The sequence below is a fragment of the Ceratotherium simum genome, chromosome 14, assembly GCF_057802395.1.
Source record: "Ceratotherium simum simum isolate JZ-2026a chromosome 14, ASM5780239v1, whole genome shotgun sequence".
NCBI classification, from domain to species: Eukaryota; Metazoa; Chordata; class Mammalia; order Perissodactyla; family Rhinocerotidae; genus Ceratotherium; species Ceratotherium simum.
In genome coordinates this window covers 26,960,230-26,981,917 of record NC_141913.1, presented here as the reverse complement: position 1 = coordinate 26,981,917, position 21,688 = coordinate 26,960,230, and the positions used below count along the sequence as shown (strand labels likewise).

Sequence of the window (21,688 nt, the reverse complement as noted above, 5' to 3'; positions counted from 1 at the left end):
TTGGACACACACGTCCTGAGCTCATTCAGGCCAAGGCTGGAGATGCAGACTTGGCAGTTTTCAGCATACGGGAGGTAGTTAAAAATCACAGGTGGGTGAGGGCATGGCCAGGGTCTATGGCATGAAAAGAGAGCGTTACTGGGAAAGGAAGATTTAAAAAAATCCAACACTTGGGGGCAGGCAGAAGAAGAGTAAGAAGAGTGAAACAAAACAATGAGAAAGATTTAGACAAAAAGATGAGAAATGTAGAAGACGTGAAAACCAAATAACATGTTGAGTCCAGAGATTACCTAGAGGATACACAGAAATCTAGAGCTGCTGGATCTAGAAAGTCAACAAAAAGCTACTGGAGCTTCCTCGTGTATCCGGTAGGGGCAGCTTTCTCAGAGGAAGTATCTCCCTCTGGTACAAAGGGAAGACATGCTTACTGCTGAATCTTTGGGATTTGGAGTCCCCAAGCTGAGGGGTCCTCTCAGTTTGTGTGCAGTATCACTTGGGCCTATTCACACACCTTGTGGGAAATGGGGGCTTAGGAAAATAGTACAAACACTGATACTCTGGCTACTACTATTGCTATGAGTAATAAACGCTTTTGTCTCTGACCCAGGAGTTTCGTATCTTCTGCCAACACCCATGAAATTGCGGAAGACTAACTTACTAGTTTGCAAGTAGGGTAAAGGCTCAGTCTCTTCAGTTTTTGAGACCTTATTGCTGTTTATGAAATTATCACGTTGATCCCATAATGCCCTTTTTAAACAACTTTCCCAATGCCATTCTGGGCCTTGTCTTTACTTAAGTACACTTAAGTAAAATTTATACTTGTCTACTTCAAAAGGACTCAAGACTATTTAATGTTTTAAAATATAGTACAAGAAAACACTGCAGGCAACTATCATTCTCTATATGAGGAAATAAGGGAAAATTTTCCCTTTTTCCATTTTTAGAGACAGAGAAATAGCAAGGCAGGAAAAATCCAATGATTTGCAAGGTCTGTCAAAAAAGTTCCACAGCAGGTGTAGCAGGCTGGGCTTTGGCCTTGGGTAGAGTTCCTGAGAGATTTTGTCTAATCGACCAAATGGCATCAAATAGCAGCAGTCAAGTGAGGTATGGGAAGATGGGGCAGCCTTGAGTCACAGAACCACAAGGAATCTAATTTCCTGCCAATTCATGAAATATTGGACTGAAGGTGTCCAAGAACTTTATGCAAGGGAACCAGGGTGCATTAAGCTGATGATTGACGATATTCCATTGCTACTGTGCCAGTTGGAAATAGGATACCAGATGTTTCTGATTTCTTCCATGTGGATTAGGTAACCTAAGAGAGTGTCTACACCTGAAGGAGACTCAAAACATGTTACACAACGAAGGTGACAAAGATGCTCAGTCAATGACTGGTAACAATAACAATAGCCGTGATCATGAATGATGCCTACATGAAAAATGATTATTCATTTATATGAACTGACCATTTCATGATATAATTATATGTCTATATTTTATTTCCAGGTTTGAGGATCAGGAAGCTAGAGGAATTGTCACATTTACCAGTACTTTAAATGCTTGGATCTGTGAGAGAAAATATCAGTATACCATGTCAATAATTTCTGTAAATACCTCCAAGGGAAGGCCGGTGAGTAGCATTCTTAATATCTCTGGGGCCAAACAATGAGATATTTGGAAATACCTAGGGATCGAATTACAGGTAGAAAAACATCACCATCAAACATATTTTTCCCTGACATAAAATTAATATAGTGTGGTAAAATTTTCAATGCATTTCTAAGTATTGTTTCTGTGTGAAATATAGAGAGTACCAAGCTTAAAATAAGAAAAATAATCTAGCCATTATACATGCTTTCATGGCTAGATCAGTGGGTGAAAGCCGCTTGTAAACTCTTGACAGCAGCTCCTTCCATGGGGAAAAGTCATTTCCCTCCATCTAGCCTCAGGAGGGACTCAGGTGTGCAAGACAAGGAGCAAGAAAGGAACACAGACCTAGCCTCCAGGGAAGGCAGTTCAACCCTGGGACACCCTGCAGGGACCACCATCAACACCTGGTTTTCAGATGAGTGGTTTTCTCCTCTTTGTTTCCATGAAATAGGTTACCTAGATCTGACACCCACTGGGATAATAGGTTACCTTCCTAGATTGACTTCACTTGTGGGTACACAAATTATCATTGTTTTTAATCCTCAGAGTAACTTTCTCAAGAGTCTTTTTGAAGAACTCTATCCCAATAGGAACACTGTACCTTTTTCTCTGATTAGTGATAATAACTTATTTGTTTCCAGACTCATCTTCAAGTTTCTTAAAATAATAGGAAATAAACTTATTAGATAGATATTCTGATGTATACCACCGGCTCAGTGAAAATAAGGTAAGGATAATTAAAGCAATGAATGAAGAGAGAGGCCCTTCCATGTTTACCTAAATTGGGTGCTTATTGTCTCCATTAATTACAGCACAGCACAAATGAGAACACATGTATGTTTGTTCCTCATGTGGTCCTGGCAGTTTCACACAGAGGAAAAATATTCAGACCATCACCACCGTGTCTGGGTAGTATTGGGACAAACATCTGCTGTGAACCACAAGAGGGTCAGATGGAAAAATAATTCAAGCACACATTGACTTGACAGTGGGGGTAGTGGCGTAATTTATACAAAAGTTATAGCAGATTGAGCTGGGAAAGTTTTTGGCTGAAAGAGCTCACTAGATGGCACATAATGCTATTGGTATTTTACCATCTTTCAAAATATATTTTGTAAGAGAGAAGGAAAAGAAATTTTTCATGTTTTCATATCTTCTGCTATTAAAAGTTCTCCAGAATCTGAGTAAGGAGTTTTACCAAAAGAACCCATAAAGTGACTTTAATCCTGAGGTATGTATAATTCAATAACAAATATTCATTTTTCCTCTTTTTTTGTCAATATAATTCTGAAATGTAGGCAGTAATTTTTGCAGATACTGGAGAGAGGTTAAGCAAAGTGATGGTGTGGCATTAATGTGAACACCACCACAAACACTGTGGAACCATGACACCCTGATAAATGGCTGGGTTAGGAGTCAAAACACTGGTTCTACTCCCAGTGTGGTGCCATCAAGATCTGAAGCAAATCTTCCCACCTATTTGAGCCTCAGTAAAACACGGATAACAGCGTCTCCCCTACTTACTCAGATGCACGACAAGATATTAAATAGTAACATTTGGGGAGATGAGGCAGAGCATGTGAAGAAATGTGATGTGGATTATTATCACATGATTCCACAAGAATAAAGAATGACAAAGCAAGTCAACCCCTGGCACGTTTGGACCACATAATGCCAGGTGTTTGGTGCAGGACAAACATCTGGATGTGTGGTTATATTTTTTATTCTTTCTCCAGATGTTGGGATATTGTAAATGTTAGGGATAAGCAAAAAAATGACTTTGAGCATTTGAAAATGGGGCCTGGTAAACAGAATAGACTATTAATTGGATGCCAGCAGAATGTTTCAAAGAACCATTACAAAGTAGGCTGAGAACAACCTTTCTGTCACACCAACTTGGTATTTCTGTCAAAAGGGCAAAGGCCTCCAAATCAGAAGGAAGCCTCAGCACTTCTTTTTGTGACCATCCTCTTACAGCATTTCTTCTTGTACACTTATAATTTCCAATTGTATAATTCAGTTACTATTAAGATAAGGAGGTTAGAATACTTTGCTGGTTCCAACTGATTTGGAAGATAATCACTTAACATATGATGGACAGTCTTCTAGATTCCACAGAGCCATTGCTTTTTCTCAGGAAAAAGCAGACCTTATACAGTGCTATTTTAATAATTTGTAATTATGTCTAAATTCAAGCTCAGTATTCCTTTTTTAGATACAGATATCACTTCTTGTGTGATTTCAGTTTAACATTCTCTCAGCGTGTATTACTCCCTTTTCTGTAGAGGAAAATGACATCCACTATTCGTCTTTCTGAAAGCATACTGAAATAACTTCATTTTCCCCAAATGCATATTGTGTATATACAAAATAAGTATTTTCTGTGTTCTTATTGAAGTTTAAAATATTCTGTCTTTTTCATTGGATAGAATGCCCTCAAGTTTGACTATAACTGGACAGAATACTTGAGGAACTGTCTTTTTGCCACAAACAACAAGTAGATTAAAAATTTTGAGGACAAACAATATTTATAGATACTGACAATTCCCTCTCATCTTGGGGCCGTTCTGTATTTCATAGTTTAGATTAACATTCTATGAACTGCTGGAGGTATAACTCTTAGAGTTAAAAGTTACAAGATTAAGTGCTGAACCACCACTTCCCAACGGAATATTTTTCATATTACCTCTGGAAATACCACAATTTAGATAGAGCGGTGATATCAGGCAGGGTTTGGAAAGCACAAGGCTATTATAGAACAGTCTGTTTTCCTGATTCTCAGAATCTCAGTATTTTAAGACCGACATTACTCATCTATGACTGAGCCATCTGCCTGGGACAATCTTCCATGGCTCAGGGACCAGGAGTAACTGGACATGATGGAAAGCTGTGGTGGAGCCAGCCTACTTCTGCAGAATGAGCCCTGAGGCTTGGAGAGCCAACGAAGAATTGGACAGAAAAGATTGTTCCGTTACATCCAGTTCTGCTGAGGTCATGGAGTCCTGCCTTGTTTAAATTAAGCTTTACACCATATTTAGTCAACCCTCCTAGAGTTAAAAGTTTAGCGTCTCTGTTGTCTTCAGTTGGCTAAGCCTACATCAGGCTTCCAGCCATAACACTCGAGTAAACCAAACAGTGCTAGCTGCAGGGTTAATCAACACACACTGTGTAGGCGCCTGTGCCCAAGAACCATCCTCTCTGCTAATGTGAAAGAAAATGACCCACAATTTGCAGAGCAATCAAAAAAACAGCTGATGTTCCAAGGCTGCAGTGTACACTATCATTGTTTTTTTCCAAATAAAGCTAAGACGACAGGGAATTTCTCCAGGGACAGTCTGTCTGTCTGCACACAAGCATCTGCACCCACACCCACGTGCCAGTAATCTTTACTATTTCAGTTTTTTTCCACTTCAGTATTTAACTTCTATTTTCATTAGGTCCACATTTCTCTTTGCTTGCTTTAATTAATTTCATTCTCCATCAGTTTAATTTAAACCAGATCGACAATTCCTAGGCTAAGAAAATTTAAAAGTGGTCACTTTATTGGGCAGATCCAATGAATAAATAATACCCACATTATAGAGGACTAAGTTAAAACCTTATGATTTAGGATTAAATGTCAAAGTCAGCCTTATTTTTGATATTCTCCCTTTTCAATGATCATACATTTACAATCTTTATAAATAATCTTGCTTTAATATAAGTGTTTCTGAAGACATTTAGTTTATTAGTGGCAGCACAGGTTGTATTCACCCCAAGCTTACCCTTACTTGCCTCTCAGTATTAGTTTGCACATAGGAATGGGTACTACTGCTCAGAAGAAGCCTGTCTGATGTTAATTAACCCATCTTTTCCCCTCTCTTCTCCCTGCACTCACCTTTGGGATGCTGAGGTGTTCCTGGGGAGGAGGATGATACCGTGAGAGCCTCTTGTGAGTCTAGAGATGGAGGACTATGGCTCAGATGGGAGGGGGAGGCAGGGGCTGCCGGTGAGGTTAGGTCCAAGGAGAGGTCAGCTCTGCCCCGGCTCGTACTCCGGCTTCTCAGTTCCTTCTCGTGCGCCTCAGCTGCCAACTGCTCCAAGTATTTGTATCTGAAAGTTAAATTCCAAAGGGTTTCCGTAAAAAGAAAGAGGAGCTCGTGGCTGATGCTTGTTTATGGATGAAACACCTGCAGAGTGAGCTGGTTTCCTGATGCACAGAGCACAGTGCAGGGCTGGCTGGAGGGCCAGTCTGCCAAAAACACCCAGCAAAGCCAAGATGCTAATGATTAAAAATCCCGCATCATTCATGACCAAACAAATGGGGGGAAATGGCAACATCACACAGTCTCCAGATACTGGATCACTGCTGCAGCATCCAATTTTGCTCTTTTAGGAAACATTTGTACAAATAAGCAAAATAGCAATAATGACCATCAAAAAGCCCCAACGGTGACAGCTGAAAACCACACAGCCTCAGAGCTCGCAGCTATGAAAGGGGAGGGTGACTTGGTGTGGCAGAGAGAAACAATGCCCCCCAAATACCAAAATGGATTGTTGGACGAAGGCCTCCCTGAATTTCTGAACCTGCTTCAACGCTAACAGCAACGCGACTGGAATTCACTTTGTTCTCTCAGTGTCGACCATGGAAACTTTTTTATACTCTAAAATATTTCTGAGTAGGACTCAGACATCCAATAGCTTGGACCTGACGTCACATATAGTTTATTCATCAAAGTCAGTTTAAAAGAACAAAGATACATCTGTTTTGCATTTCAGGCAGGCAGAACCCACTAACTGTTTATTAAGACCAGCTACCAATCATATTCCTCAGAGTGCGCTTTATAGATCAGACCAAAATAACTCTGAAATATGTGCCTCTTCCAGATGTCTGCTAATTTTACCCACCATTATTTGTTCAGAAATAAATTTATGAATCCAGCTGTAGCAGGTTTCTATCTCATCCACCACTAAACTTTGAAACAGCTTCTTCGAGACTCTCACTTACATCCATCCGGGTTCACTGCTTCAATTTCTCCCAATGGGCAAGCCCCCAACACTGGCTCCCCACAGCCCCCACCTAGACACTGCAAATGGCACTCCTAATTCACCCAGATAAGAAAGGCAGAGTATATATATAAAACCTTTAAAAAGAATGCATTTAAAAAGCATCATTTTTTCATCCATCCCTAAGGTGGGCGTGGCTCCTCCATGTCTGTAATCGTCACCTCTTCTTCCTGCTGGTCCAAAGCTGTCTGCCCTTTAGGCCAGGCTCTCACACTCGTTCCTCTCCCTCCGTGAAGCGGGCCTTGACCATCACAGCTGGAAGCGATCTTGGCCTCGCCTCTGAACTCATGTCAGATATGTAGTCCATTCAACTCAGACGGCATTTTACATTTACTGCCTGGCATATTTAGTCATCTTTTCACATGTGTATGTCTGTTTTCAACAAGCAGATAATAGGATTTTTTGAGAACAGGAAGATTACCATCCTTTGTTCTTTCCCTCGGCGCCTTGCATTTGTCGGCTGACGGGAAGCGGGCAAAGCATGCAGTGAGAACCCGCATGGCAGCCCCACACTTGCAGAGATCCACCTGCAGCACAGGATGCCAAGGGGGCAAACGTACCCTATTTCACTTTCTTGGGGAGTGAGCTTACTTTCCCAGTGAATCTCTGATAAAAGACGCGTGATGGATCTGCATATACGAATGTCTGAGGCTTGGCTCCAAGAGCAGCTGCCTCACGGTTAGAGGGTGAAACTACACCCAGAGAGAAAGCTTTAGAAATTCTGGATTTTCCTTGTCAACAACGTCATCTCTCAAAAGGTATGAGAGGTAACAAAAGGATGATATTTCTGAACTTAATTCAGACCAGCAAGGAAAAACCGCCTGGCTGTGGAAGTGACAGGAATCTTGGAAGAAAGCAGTCTTGGGGGCAAGAGTCAGACCCCCATAGGAGGCATATTTTAAGCAAGATGGGGAAGTTGATGAGCACAGGTGTTCCCACATTGAGTCCAAGCCTTATGGGAGAGGAGAAAGGGGCAGGCAAGGAATGAAGTGCAAATAGGGGGACCTGCCCAGGTCCAGGAGATTGGAATCCTGGAGCAGGAAAACAGTGCTCTAACAAAATCAGAATGAAGCCTCACTTGAAAGGCTTCAGGCCAGGAGGACATCCCATTTATGACCTTCATTTCAGCTGGCCCAGCCCTGGTCCTGGCCTCTCCATACCCCTCTCTGTGGGCAGCCAGGCTGGCAGGCATGTGCTGGCAGCCAAAGCGGTCACCCCATTTTCTAGGGACTACAAGGGTTGGGGAGAGATGACTCAAAGACTACTCCTGCACAGCCCTCAGTCTCATGGATGCCATCCCTGAGGATCTGTGAGACATGGGGAGAGTCATGGGTTTAAACTGAATTTTCCAAGGATGTTTATATGGTAGACAAAAATGGCAGAGGAGGAGACATGGGGACTTGTTTAATGGGTAGAAGGTTTCAGTTCTACAAGATGAAAAGAGCTCTGGAGATTGGTTGCACAACAATGTGAATGTACATAACACTATGGGATTGAACACTTAAAATGGTAAATTTTATGTTACGTGTATTTTCCACAATTAAAAACCTAAAAATGGCAGAGGCAGGGAGGCACAGAGGTCAAGAGCCACTGAATTTTGTGTAAAAGCAGCATTAGTGTTCTTCTGCAATGGCTGGAGTGGTGAGGGTGGACTGGCACGCAGAGGAAGAGCAGGCCACCTGGCATTTAGAGCTTCACAGCTCAGCAACTTCTCCTGCCCCATGACAACCTCTGGCAGGTGCTGGGGGGGAAGCAGGCTCTGTATCATGACCTTCCCTTACAGAGTGACTCTAAGTGCCACGGCACTTAGGGTCCCAATAGTACATGATCCCAGGAGCCCACTAGCCCATGCAATGACTGTCACACGTCTCTGCTGCCTGTGACACAACCCCCAACCAACATATTCTTTTTTTTTTTTTGTGAGGGAGATCAGCCCTGAGCTAACATCCGTGCTAATTCTCCTCTTTTTGCTGAGGAAGACCGGCCCTGAGCTAACATCTCTTGCCAATTCTCCTCCTTTTTTCCTTCCCCAAAGCCCCAGTAGATAGTTGTATGTCATAGTTGCACATCCTTATAGGTGCTGTATGTGGGACGCGGCCTCAGGATGGCCAGAGAAGCGGTGCATCCGTGAGCGCCCGGGATCTGAACCCGGACTGCCAGCAGCAGAGCACGCGCACTTAACCGCTAAGCCACCGGGCCGGCCCCCAACCAACATATTCTGATGAAGCCTCCTGTGTGCAAAGCACTGGGTGTTCCATCCACAAACCATAGCCCCAAGAAAAGACTTTTTACCTTTGCTCCCTTCATCTAAACATTCCCATTTATCCTATCTCTGCCTGTACAATTTGTTTATTCATTCATCTTGCCATAATTTATTGAGCATTTGTTGAGTGACTATCGTGTGCTAAAATCTGCAGTAAGCACTAGAGATTTGATAATAAAAAAGAAAAAAATCCCACCCTCATGGACCTCACAGCTCAGTGGGAGAGAAAGGCAAACAAACCTTCGGGATGGGCTCACTCATCCACCAGGGGTGCGGGCGGCAGGGCTGGTTCTGCAGCCGAGGGAACATACGCAGGCTCAGTCTCTTCACAGGGCCCTATAGAAACGCTGCTTGACTTTAGATTAACCTAAACCTAATTACTGATGACTTTTCCTGCCACCCTCCTTTCAGAAATTCTCCCTTACATTAAACCAGAACCTGGCTCTAAGTTCTACTATGTCCTCAGACCTATTAAACAATGTTTAGAATCCTTACTGCTTTATTGATCACTTTCATGCATAATTTCCCAAATCCTGTCCTGACCTTTCCCTTGCACTCTGTTCCCATAACCCCTGCTTGCCATAGGGCATTTCCTCTCCATGTCTTGCCACGTCCCTCAGTCTAATCCATGTCCTGTTGTTGTTAGTGCCATTGAGTCAAATCTGACTCCTAGTGACCCTGTGTACAGCAGAGCAGAACCTGCCTGCTCTTTTTGTGCCATCCTCTCACCCTCTGGTGCTGTATCAGACAATGCTCCACTGCTATTCACAGTGTTTTCATAGCCAATTTTTTCGGAAGTAGGTGGCCAAGTCCTTCTTCCTAGTCTGCCTCAGTCTGGAAGCTCTGCTAAAACCTGTCCACCATGGGTGATCCTGCTGGTATTTGAAATACCAATGGCATAGCTTTCAGCATCACAGCAACACGTAGCTGCCACAGTATGACAGCCAACAGACGGGTGATGTGGTTGTTCCCTGACCTGGAAAGGAACTTGGGCTGTGGCGGTAAGGGTACTGAATCTTAACCACTAGACCACAAAGGTTGGCTAATTCCTGCCCCGACCCCACCCCAACATGTCCCCAGCCTGGATCTCACTCCTTACCACAACCTTTCAAAAGAAAAATTATTTGTGAAAGTCATTTAAATCAATCATCATCAGATCAAGTTTTTCTTCTAATATTTAAAAACACTTAGAAGTAGCACCTCAACAAAAGCTTACGTTGGGTCTGTACTATTGTCAATAAAACAGTTTGAAATTATGAAATGAGATGATATGAAATAAAAAAAATTAAAATAAAAGCAAATGTGTCTGGATGGCCACCACACCTCGAAATAGCAAAATGACATTGATCTTGTTACACTAGATGATACAAACTTCAAAAAACCTTCTCTTGTGACTCTGGCCATCTTTTTCTGAGTCATTGCATTAAGGGTGAGAGACACGGGACCCAACAAACACTCCTGGCTCTATCTTGAAGAGTGCAATGATGGAGTCCTCTTCCTTATTCCTGAATCTCTTTCCACCTCTGATCTCCATTAGTTTCCTCATCCATCTCCAAATTCCATTATACTTGGAAATACCTTTTCCTGGCTTACCAGAAACCTCTAACAGCTTTCCAAACAGGGATGAAAGTACATCTCCCTCATTCCCATCTTCACCAGGTAATTCAAGGAGCAAACTAATCAAGAAAAGTGGCTGGTCCAAACCCAAGGAAAATGCTTGGCTGCTTCCCCAAACCTCCATGTAAACAGAGAGGTGGCTGTAAGGAGAGATCCCACATGGGGCCATGGACAGCCTGCTTCCGCACCAGCTAAGAAGGCCCAGACAGACAAGTGGCACGAGGGCGAGGACTGAGGTCAGGACGAGAGGAGATAGAAGAGGAGTGGCAAACACCTTTGCACAAAGTTTCCAGGCATAAGTGATGCTCTGCTTTGGAAAAAAGAACAGTAAATAATATCCAGAAAGAGATAGCCTTTGGTGGTTTGGGAAAATTTTGAGGTCAGTCTGAGCCATTTCAGACCCTGACATCTCCCCAGGAGCTTTCAAGCCTTGCCGATGCAGACATAACCTGACAGGCAAGTTTTCAGAAGCTCAAAAAAGTGCAGAATCTGGAGGGAAAGCTAAAAAATAAAATAAAATGTGATTTCTTAAGCCTGGGCATAACGTCGGCAGCATTCTCAGTAAAAGTATATGTCACGTCCCCCAATGTCAAAAACAGGTATGAATTAGAGAAATAGAAGTTTCTTGTTCCTTTACCAGCATCTTTCACTCTAAATTTGCTGGCCACAACTGGTTATTAGGACGGCAATAATCTAATGGAACATTGGAATTAAAGCAATGCCATAGCTTTGTTTATGAGGCTGAACTAAGCATCTAATTTTTTAATTGAACACAGGCAGACTCTACTCTGCCCTGCGCTCAGACTGTCCTGATCTATTTAGCTGATGGTGACTAAAAAAATTAGCAAAATTCAACTCTTTATTGGCATAGTTCAGAGATTGTTAGATTCCCCACTGGCTCTGGTATGAAATCAGCCTTTCCATCCTTCTATGCAGTAACCCCATCTGGTGTTAGAGGGAATAATTGCAGGCTGTGCAGTGCTAGGGGTAAAAACTTTTGCTGGTTTACTTCCAAAAATAGTTTCCTTTGCTTATCAAAGTTATCCAACACTGAATATATTAACTTTGTATCTTTTAAGGGGGTTCAACGCACATTGCCATTGAAATTAACACAATGGTTCGCAGCTCCAATATTTTAAATAAAGTTGTTGGTTCATTTGCTCATTTATTCCACACATCCTTCCTAAGTGCCTGCTGTGTGTCAAGCACTGTAGTGGGCACTGAGACACCAAGGAAAACCAGGCATGGCTCCTGTCTTCAAGGAACTGAGTATAGTTCAGTAGGGAGACAAGTAAGTGATCAGGCACATCTAGCAAGATTCTCAGAAATGTTTGGCAGCCCAGCCAGTGCCTGGCACAGTGTGTGTGCTCAAGTTTTTGTTGAAGGAATGCTGAACAGTGACCTGGAAGCACACAGGTCTCTACGCCTAACCCAGGCTCAGTAGTGGTGATGTAGGGTATTTAAATATATACCATAAGTCAATATGCTAAACTAATGTGCTCATTCGGAGAAGAGTTTTGGAGGAACCAAACACATATATTTCATACCATGATAGCACTAAATAATAAATCTGTACTTTCTTGGAAAATTGAGGTAACTAGGACACTCTATTCTGCAAAAATGCCAGTTACCCAAAGTCTTGGGTGCCTATGTGAAGCTATTATATTTTAATTAACACAGTATCCTCTGCTTGGTCAACCGTGCAAAGTCACGTACCATTTGGTTACAGTGGGAAAGAAGAGATATACAAACCTTTCTTCTCTTGCTTGTCTTTGCTCCTCTCTTTTGTCTAAATACTCTCGGCTAATGGAAACATGCAGAAGAAACAAAATAGGGAAGAAAAATAACAGAATTAGATGCTCATAAAATCGCCAACAAATTATTAACAGTATATCATAAAAATCCACTATTGCCTCAGAAATGGAAAGTGGTTCTAGTCGAATTTTTAAAAAACAAATATAAAAGTTGTACTTCAAAAGACCCATCCAATGAGTTTTTTATTTTGGCTATTGTATTTTTCAGTTTTATGTGTATTTCCATTTGGTTCTTCATTATATCTTCTATTTCTTTGCAGAGACTTATCTTTTCATTTGTTTCAAAAGTATTTGTCCTAACTTAGAACATGTGTATAAGAGCTGCTTTAACGTCTATGACAACATCCATGGCCTTCTGTGGTTAGCATATTTTGATTCTCTTTTCCCTTTAAGATTTCCCAGTTTTTGTATGACAAGTTATTTTGGATTGCATTATGTACATTTTAAACATTTTGTAATGAGACTCTGGCTCTTATTTAAATTCTACGAAGAATCAATTAGGTTAGGTTCAGCCAGAAAGTTCTGACTGCCTTCTGATATTGGTTCCAATGTTGGTTTACTTCATGCAGTCCATTAACCCAGTCTAACAAAAGCCAGGATTAGCATTTCACCCACAGACTTGGTATATTTGTTTTCATGTAATATTGAGGTACAGTTAAGGCAACTTCACAACTCTGTTCATATTTTGATCATTTCTACAATGACACATATTCTTCCTGGCTTCTGGAAGAAAGTTATTGAACCTATAAATCCTCATTGACAATGCTTTACAATCTTTGTAGGTTTAACTGGGAGTAATTGATGGGAATATTGTTTGCCAAAGAAACTGAAATGAGGAAACAGGAAGTGGAGATGAGGAGAGAAATGAAAAGAAGAAAGAATGCAGAAGCTATAGGAGAGATGACTGGGAAGACAAAGGGAAACATTAGGAGAAGGATAAGGGGAAGGCAAGAGAGAAGAAGGGGAAAGGAAGAATAGAAGGAATGCAATGTGTAAGGAAAGACTCAGTAAGTTTTTCATTCCATAAAGCACTACACAGCATGAAGCCCAGGGGAGAGGAGCAGAAGGAGGTCAACCAGGAGGATGGGGAGCACAGGTGAACAGGCTGAAGGACAAACAGAGTGACACTGGACTCACAGGGGCAAAAAGGCCAAGACATGAAACCTGGAGTGGGCCACACCCAGGAACACATCCTTGGAGTTGGATAGAGGCCAAAGAGATCAGTGGAATAATGGGCTGGGAGTAATCAGCACACTGACTTTTTTCCTCCCATAGGAAGAAAGATTATTGTTTAAAAAATATATTGAAGATTGCTACAGGGAACAAGGAGCAAACCAGAAAGTGGGAAAAGCATTTTCTTTTAGGCTTCCAATAGAATATGAATAAAACATGAGTAGCTTTAGGAGGAAATGGCAAATTAAGTTAAGACAATTAGGTTCTCTGTCTTCAGGAAGGCCTGGATAAGACCATTTTAGATAATAGAGGACCCAAGAATACACAAGTCCGTAATTGTATTTAGCTGGCTGGCTGTGCTTCCTGTCATATGGTTAGAGAAAAAACCAGGCCCTAACAAACCAGATCTAGACTATTTCAGGTATGTCTTGCTCTTCCTTGAAAATAGAGACAAAATCTGAAGCAAATACATTACTTCCTAACCTTTTAACACGAGCATTGCTCACACAGAGCTCTGAAGGCATGTGCTTTAATTTTCAATTCATTATTTTAAAAATCTTAAAATCCTTCTTACTTGAATTTATTTCTTTCTTCTCGTTCTATTCTCTGCAGCCTTTCTTCTCTCTCCTGTCGCCGCCTCTCTCTCTCTGCTGCCAATGACTCTTGGTGCTGCCTAAAGGATGACGTGAGAAGACCACTCAGTGAGGACCTAAAGATACAACAAGTTAATGTTTTAGTGACTTGGCCTGAGATTAAAAGTACTAAAGTAGCGACTGGCCCCCCGGCATAGTGGTTAAGTGCACGCGCTCCGCTGCTTGCGGCCCGGGTTCGGATCCCACGTGCACACCGACACACCACTTGTCAAGCCATGCTGTGGCGGCATCCCATATAAAGTGGAGGAAGATGGGCACAGATGTTAGCCCAGGGCCAGTCTTCCTCAGCAAAAAGAGGTGGATTGCATGGATGTTAGCTCAGGACTGATCTTCCTCACCAAAAAGAAAAAAAATAAAGTACTGAAGTAGGAATTAGTCAGACCTTGGTTAGAAGTGAGGGTCTGCTGGTACCTAGGTAGTGATTGGGGAAAATTACTGAGTGTCTCAGGTCTTCTGTTTCAGGATCTTCATCTATAACTGGAGATAAGTAACCTGCTTCATGTGCTGGGAGGACAAAAAGGTGGTAATATATATAAAATACTAAGCAACATGATTGGCATATAAGCAGTCATCAATAATGGGTGCTATTATTATCAAAAAGTATTCCAGGAATACAGTACACATAAAATATAACTTCCTCCCTCTCTCTCTCCCTCTCTGTCACTCACACACATGTGCGCGCGCACACACACACACACACAAACAGATTTTAAACTTGGTCTACAGTAAGACTTTGATGAGCTGGAATCAACATTCAATCTAAAACTGTTTCCTATTTTACATGTACTAAAAATATTTTACCATACATCAGTTTCTCAAAATACTTCTCCAAAATAATTGTGTCATCTTAAAACAAGGTGTTGGGATGACAGATGAGGAGAAAAAGACAACAACCATTTGAAATCTGAATGCAATTAAGGAAATTTCATTCTATGTCAAGAAGCATCCAAGAACACGCATCATGTTCAAAGGACAGCACTTGACTCTTGGTAACACCACAAAAACAATCCGGACTGTTCACTGAAGACGACGTAATGGGGATGGTCAGCTGTGGGAAGGCCTCAGTGAGGGACCATGGGGGTGGGTATCACAGGAAATGCTAAGTCAGGAGAATGGGTGGGAAGAAAGAAAGTTAGGTAACTACATGAAAATAAAGGGATTAGCTGGGAAAAGGAGTCTGTTGGAACTCTGGAGAATAATAAACAAAATCTTTTAGGGACAATTGGGCCTTCATTTATTGAAAAAAATACACTTCCAAAACTAAGATATAAATATTTCTGAAATATAGCTTGAGTAAAACCTTACTCGAATTAAATGAAACCTTGCCTGCATGGCGGGGACTACAAGGTCCCTTAGTGCAGGAGAAAGATGTGACAACTGTATCAAACATATTTGCCATAAGTCCCACGGCCATTCTCCCTAGAAAAGGTGAGTCACCTGTGGCTACCAGTCAGAAGGGCTAGGAGAAGGAGAGGGAAGAAACCACCATCCCTGATAGCTACAGGGAAGGAGTAAGCAAATCCCATATTCCAGGCTCACTAGGGAGCTACTATATCAGCCCTGGCACCCAGAAATAAACAGAATTTTATTTATCTTTCACATAAATGAAGTCCAGACTATTTTGTATAATTTATATCTTGTTTAAGTTACTGTTATTTTTTTTCTGTTATATACAGCTAAATCTAATCCACAATCAGAGTGGAGTGGTTTACTATACCTGTTGCACAGTGATAGACAGAAATTGTTATGGATATAATAGATTTGTTTAACCTGATTAATAAGTTTTATCTAACAAATGAAAATATATACCCAGGTACCCCAAATTAGAGAAAACATATTCTTCTCAAATACACAGGGACTATTCAAATCAAAAACTGACCATCAATTCTGCCACAAAGCTCATGAACGAATGCCAAGAATTGGTTTCACATGGGCCACCTTCCTAACTACAATGCAATTGTGTCGAACATAAATAACAAGAAGAGAAATTTGAAAAATCCGTATAATTTTAAACATTTCTAAAAACCTCAGCTCAAAGAAGAAAAACACAGAAAATTAAAACATTCAAAGAGTACTATAATGAAAAAACTATATATCAAGATTTGTAGAATACTTCTAAAGTAGTATTTAGAAGAACATTTATTGCCTTAAATATTTATATCAGAAAAGAAGAAAGAGTAAAAATTACTGAACGGTCAACTTAACAATTTGGGAAGCAACAATGGAATAAATTCAAAGAAGGCAAAAGGAAGGAAATAAAGATAAGAACATAGATTAATGAAATAGGAAGATAAAGACATAGAGAAAATCAACAAAAACAAAGCTGGCTTATAATTTTTTTAAAAAATATTAATAAATAGATAAATTCTGTGAAAATTATTCAAGAAAAAGGCCACAAATAAAGCAAAAATCAAGAATGGCAGGTAGATACAATTACAGATATAACAGAGACCAAAAAATATGAGGAAATGAGGGCAAATTTTTATGACAGTATATTTGGAAACTTCAAAGAAATGAATGATTTTCCAAAAATATATTACACACCAAATCTGAGTGAGGAAGAAATAGAATTTTTAGACAGCCCTATTAACCTTAACAAAACGGAATCAATTAATTACAGATATATTCACACACACTAAAACAAAAACCCCACTAGGATCAGATTTTTTAAGGTGATTTCTACCAAATACTCAAGGAAGAGTTTATCTTAATCATACACAAATTTTCAGAAAACATAGAGAAGAAAAAGCTGCCTGACTCATGTTATGTGAGTAGTATTACTCTGATACAAAAACCAGACAAGAACAGTGTGAGGATAGAAACTTTTATTCTGATAGCAATTATGAACACCACTGTGAAAATCCAAACCAAAGTAATGTTGGGTTTGTCCAAGGAATGCAAGGATAGTTTAAGATGAGAACATTAATGAATGTAATTTATCAGCTTAACAGAGTGTAGGAGAAAAACCATGACTACCTCTGCAGATGCATAAAAAGCTTGAAATACAATACTCATTTGTAATAAAAAAACTTACCAAGCTTAGGAGAAGAAGCTTTCTTAATCTGATAATGGATATTTAGCATCACTCAATGCTAGAACATTAAGAGCAGTTTAATGTTAGAATTAATCAAGGATATTCCATCATTGCTTATATTTGATATTATTCTGGTGATCCTAGCCAACACTAGGATAAGAAAAATAAATAAAAAGCATAAGGAAGGGAAAGAAAGACAATGCCATTATTTGCAGACAATCTGATCATCTATGTAAAAAATTCAAAAAAATTTACAAGTTATTATAATTAATAAGAGTCTAGCAAGGTTTCTGTATATAAAATGTACAAATAGCAATTGCATTTTCATATAACAGCAACAATTTACCAAGTTAACACTAAGCTATGAATTACTTAATGATATGAAAAACCTTCATAAAATTTTATTAAAAGACCCAAATAAATAAAAGCTATATCACATTCATGTATAGAAAGATTAAATATAGCCAAGATGCTAATTCTTTTTTTCAATTTAATACAGTTCCAAATCAATCCCAATCAACATCCCAAAAGGATTTTTCATGAAACTTTACAAGGTGGCTCCACAGTTTTTATGGAAGAACTGAGGTCCAAGGATAACCAAGACAATTTTGAACAAGAACAAAGTAGAGCACTGGCTCCACTGGATATCAAACCCATTCTAAAACCACAATGATCAAGCGTGAATGTGGTCTTGGTGTAAGAAAAGAAACATGGACTAATGGAATTGGATAGAGAGCTGGGACACCGACTCACACATACATGGAATTGTGATTCACGACAGACGTATCATTACATATCAGTGGGGAAGTGATGGACTGTTTAATAATTGGTGCTGAGACAACTATTAGTCATACAAAACAAAATACAGTTAGCCTTTCCTCACACCAAACACAAAAATAAATTCTAGGAGTTTAAGTGAAAAGCAAAACTTTACAACTTTTAGATCTCAGGAAAGAATTTTTTACACAAGAAACCAAAAAGGGCAATTAAAAAGGAAAAATAATACATTTGCATATATTAAAATTTTAAATTTGTATACACTTAAAGAGTGCCTAAATTAAGAATAAAGGAAAGCCACTGCCTGGGAGAAGCTACTTGTTAACACATATAAACCACCAAGGATTAGTATACATAAAACAAAAAGAATCCCTTCAAACCAGAATGAAAAAGACAAACTACTCAGTGGAAAAATGAGCCATGGAAAAATGGGCATATCGCTGAAGAAGAAAATTAAATGACCAATAAATATATAAATGATGTTCATCTTCACCAGAAATCAAGGAAAGGAAATGCAAGATAAACCCATATATTGTTTGGGTTTAGAAACCTCTCAAACTGCAGACTGACAAAAATTAATGTCTGATAACACTAAGCGCTGACATGGAAGAAGACAACAAGAATACTCATATGTTGCTTCCGGGAGTCTAAGTTGATACAATCATTTTGGAAAAGCACTTAATACATTTGAAGATGTGCAGATCCTGCAACTCAGCAATTCCACTTTTCAATGTATACTAGAGAGTAACTTTTGCATGCATAAAGATGACTGATATGTACAAGCATATTATGTTAACTATTTTGCACTGTTACTGGTTAATAATTAGAAACAACATAACTATATAGAAAAATAAAAATAAATTATAGTATATATTTACAAAGAAATACTCTACCCGGTGAAAATAAATAAACTAGAGTGAGATGGACTAACATGGATGCTTCTTAAAAGCACAATATATTGACACTGAAAAGTAGTTTGAAGAATATGAACAGTATGCTATCATTTCTATGAAGTGAAAACACATGCAAAGCAAAACCATATGCTATTTAGGGGTACATGTATATTTAATAAAAATATAAAAACATATATGGAAATGACAAATGCCAAATTCAGGTGGTAATCTCTAGGGAAGAAGAAAATCAAGGGGACGAGGGCTTCAATTTTATATATAATGTTCTTTATTGCTCTATAATTTTCTGTAATTATCTAAAATTTTCTGTAAGCCTGGGATATATTTTTTAAAGTCATTCTATTTCTCTTTAAGAATCAAAAATCCATCTCTGGTAGATAAATAACTCATATTTAATATCAAATATCTTTGAATCCCTGAGCTAGCTGGACATCAAAAGTTATGTCCAGTTCAAGAATTTAAAAAGAAAACAAAAAGTAAGGTACTTTACAAAGGAGAATTGTTTTAGGGACCGTTTTTCCCTTACATGGGGAATTTGACTCCAGCCCAGCTTCCCAGCCTGCCCTACATGGTTGTCTCCTTAAGCCCCAGCAGCTTTACCTTCTGAGTTCTCTTTTCAGAGGGAAGAGAGAGGAACGATCTTGCTGGTCTTTGCTCTTGGGTGAGGAGCAAAACATGGACCTTGCCCTTCCTGCCTAAAGTCACTTCTGACTTTAGTTTGTTCTTCTAAATATTCTAGCTTATTTAAGGAAAAATTGAATACATAACAACTTAATACTGGGTCATTAGTGGCTATACTAATGACGTCACAGTGAAACTTCTCTATATCATATATTAACATCATTTCTCTGTTTAAAATGAGAATATTAGAGCTTGTTTAAAATTAGGATAGTACGAGAACTTGAGAAAGTTAAAAGTGTCCAATCTAGTCTAGTGGATGCGTCATTCCTTCCTGGGTGCCTACAAGGAAGAGAAATGCAGACCACTCTCCTGCCCACTTGGACCTTGCAAGAGCAGATCTCATATTGGCTCTGAGGCCAGAATACAACAGTGAGTACACCAGCAGACAGCATTAAGAACACATGGAGGCTCTTTCCTTAATAATTTCAGTTCTTTCAGAACTGAAATGTGAGCTAACTCAAAGCAATGAAGAATGGCTCCTCTTTTCCTGAAATGAAACAAAATACCTTGAGCCACTCAAGATCCATTCTCTTGAGTAACCTAATACAGATCCTTGTAGCGGGAAGGGAGAATTAAAGCCCCCCTATCCCATGAGCTTATCCGTCCCAGATGCATATAAGCCACTTTTGTCATACTAGAAACAGAGGATTATAAATATAATGTTAATAAGCTCAATTTCCCCAGGTCTCCTGCTACCTAGACAAGCTCAACATGTGAGAGTATAAACCTGGGTCCTACACATCCTGTTTCCTGAGATGGGCTCAACCTATGCTACCAACACTGGAATGCATTCAACCCATACAAAGGGGGATATCCCAAATCATCGTTCAAAAAAAAAAAAAAACCAAACACCAAAATTCAAGCTAGCATGGTAAATTCTTCTCCTTATAAAGGCATCTTTAACAGATTTTTCTTTCATATTAAGTTTTCCAGGAAAACACCTAGAGTGATTGGAAGTAGTTGCAATGTTTAATCTTGGCTGGTCTGAGAACCAGCTGTGGTGAAAAGGAAGGAGCATAGGGCTTGGACTGAGAAAACCGGAGTGTAGCCAGTCATTTAACCTTTCTGAGCCTCAGTTCACTTGTTTGTGAAATGGAGATAATAATATTTCCAATTCATGAAGTACCATAAGGTCTGAATGAGAGCGCATGTATGAATTTGCTTAGAACAGCATCTGGGCCATGGGAGGCACTCAACAGAGATCACTGTGTGTTGTGAGTCTAAACTCTGTAGATGGGGGAAGGCTTGCACTGCAGTCCCAAGGCTAGGTCTGGAATACCACACTGGCAATTCCCAACCTGAGAGGCTAGAGCGGGCTGGGGGTTTGTTCTGAACCTTCCCATCATGGCTACCAGCTGGGTCAGTCGTTGGGACTGCATGCCACCCCGGAATGCACCTGGAAAGCTGAAATCATCTAAGTTACACCCAAAGCAGCTGCAACCAAGTGAAGCCACATAGGAATGCAGTGGCAAGAAGCCAGAGAGTTTGTAAGGGAGCGGATGATATACTCTGAGTGAGAGGAATTGCAATACTTAATCTTGGCCATACCAGGCTCTGCCCCAGAAATCCCATCTGGTTAAAGCCTCCCTCGCTAGGATGTTTGGAACAGGAACTCTAGTTCACTGAAATATGGTTGGTAATAACAGTTAACATTTATGGAGACAATATGGTGTGCCAATTATTTTACATGAAATGGCTCTTTTAATCCCTACAACCTCTTTAGTAAGTTCTATTATTATCCCCTTTATAGATGAGGAAACCGAGGCACAGAGAAATTACATTTAGGATGCAGCAGCGCTGGGCTTTTCAACAGGCCCATTAGGCCAGAGCCCCAGTGTTGACCAATGTCTTGTAGAAAGTTGAAGAAAGAGGACATTTCATCTCATTTTTTGAGGCTGGCATTACTCTGGTGTACAACCATTTTGGAAAACAGTTTGGCAACTTCTTAAAAAGCTAAACATGCACCTACCATATGACTCGGCCATTTCATTTTTAGGTATTTATCCGAGAGAAATGAAAGCACATTTCCATACAAAGACTTGTATACAAATGTTCATAGCCAAATTGGA

General features: G+C 39.9%; 1 protein-coding gene across 4 annotated transcripts in view; it reads right to left on the bottom strand.

The window, feature by feature from the left end:
* Positions 1 to 21,688, bottom strand: part of FHOD3 (formin homology 2 domain containing 3) — a 466,256-nt gene that overhangs the window by 86,171 nt on the left and 358,397 nt on the right. For all 4 annotated transcript variants that reach the window (XM_014781352.2, XM_087439151.1, XM_087439152.1 and 1 more), the window contains 3 exons: positions 14,138 to 14,272; positions 12,329 to 12,379; positions 5,528 to 5,742 (listed from right to left, as the gene is read on the bottom strand). In XM_014781352.2, coding sequence (XP_014636838.1) covers positions 5,528 to 5,742; positions 12,329 to 12,379; positions 14,138 to 14,272 — 401 coding nt within the window. The remainder of the gene's footprint in view (positions 1 to 5,527; positions 5,743 to 12,328; positions 12,380 to 14,137; positions 14,273 to 21,688) is intronic.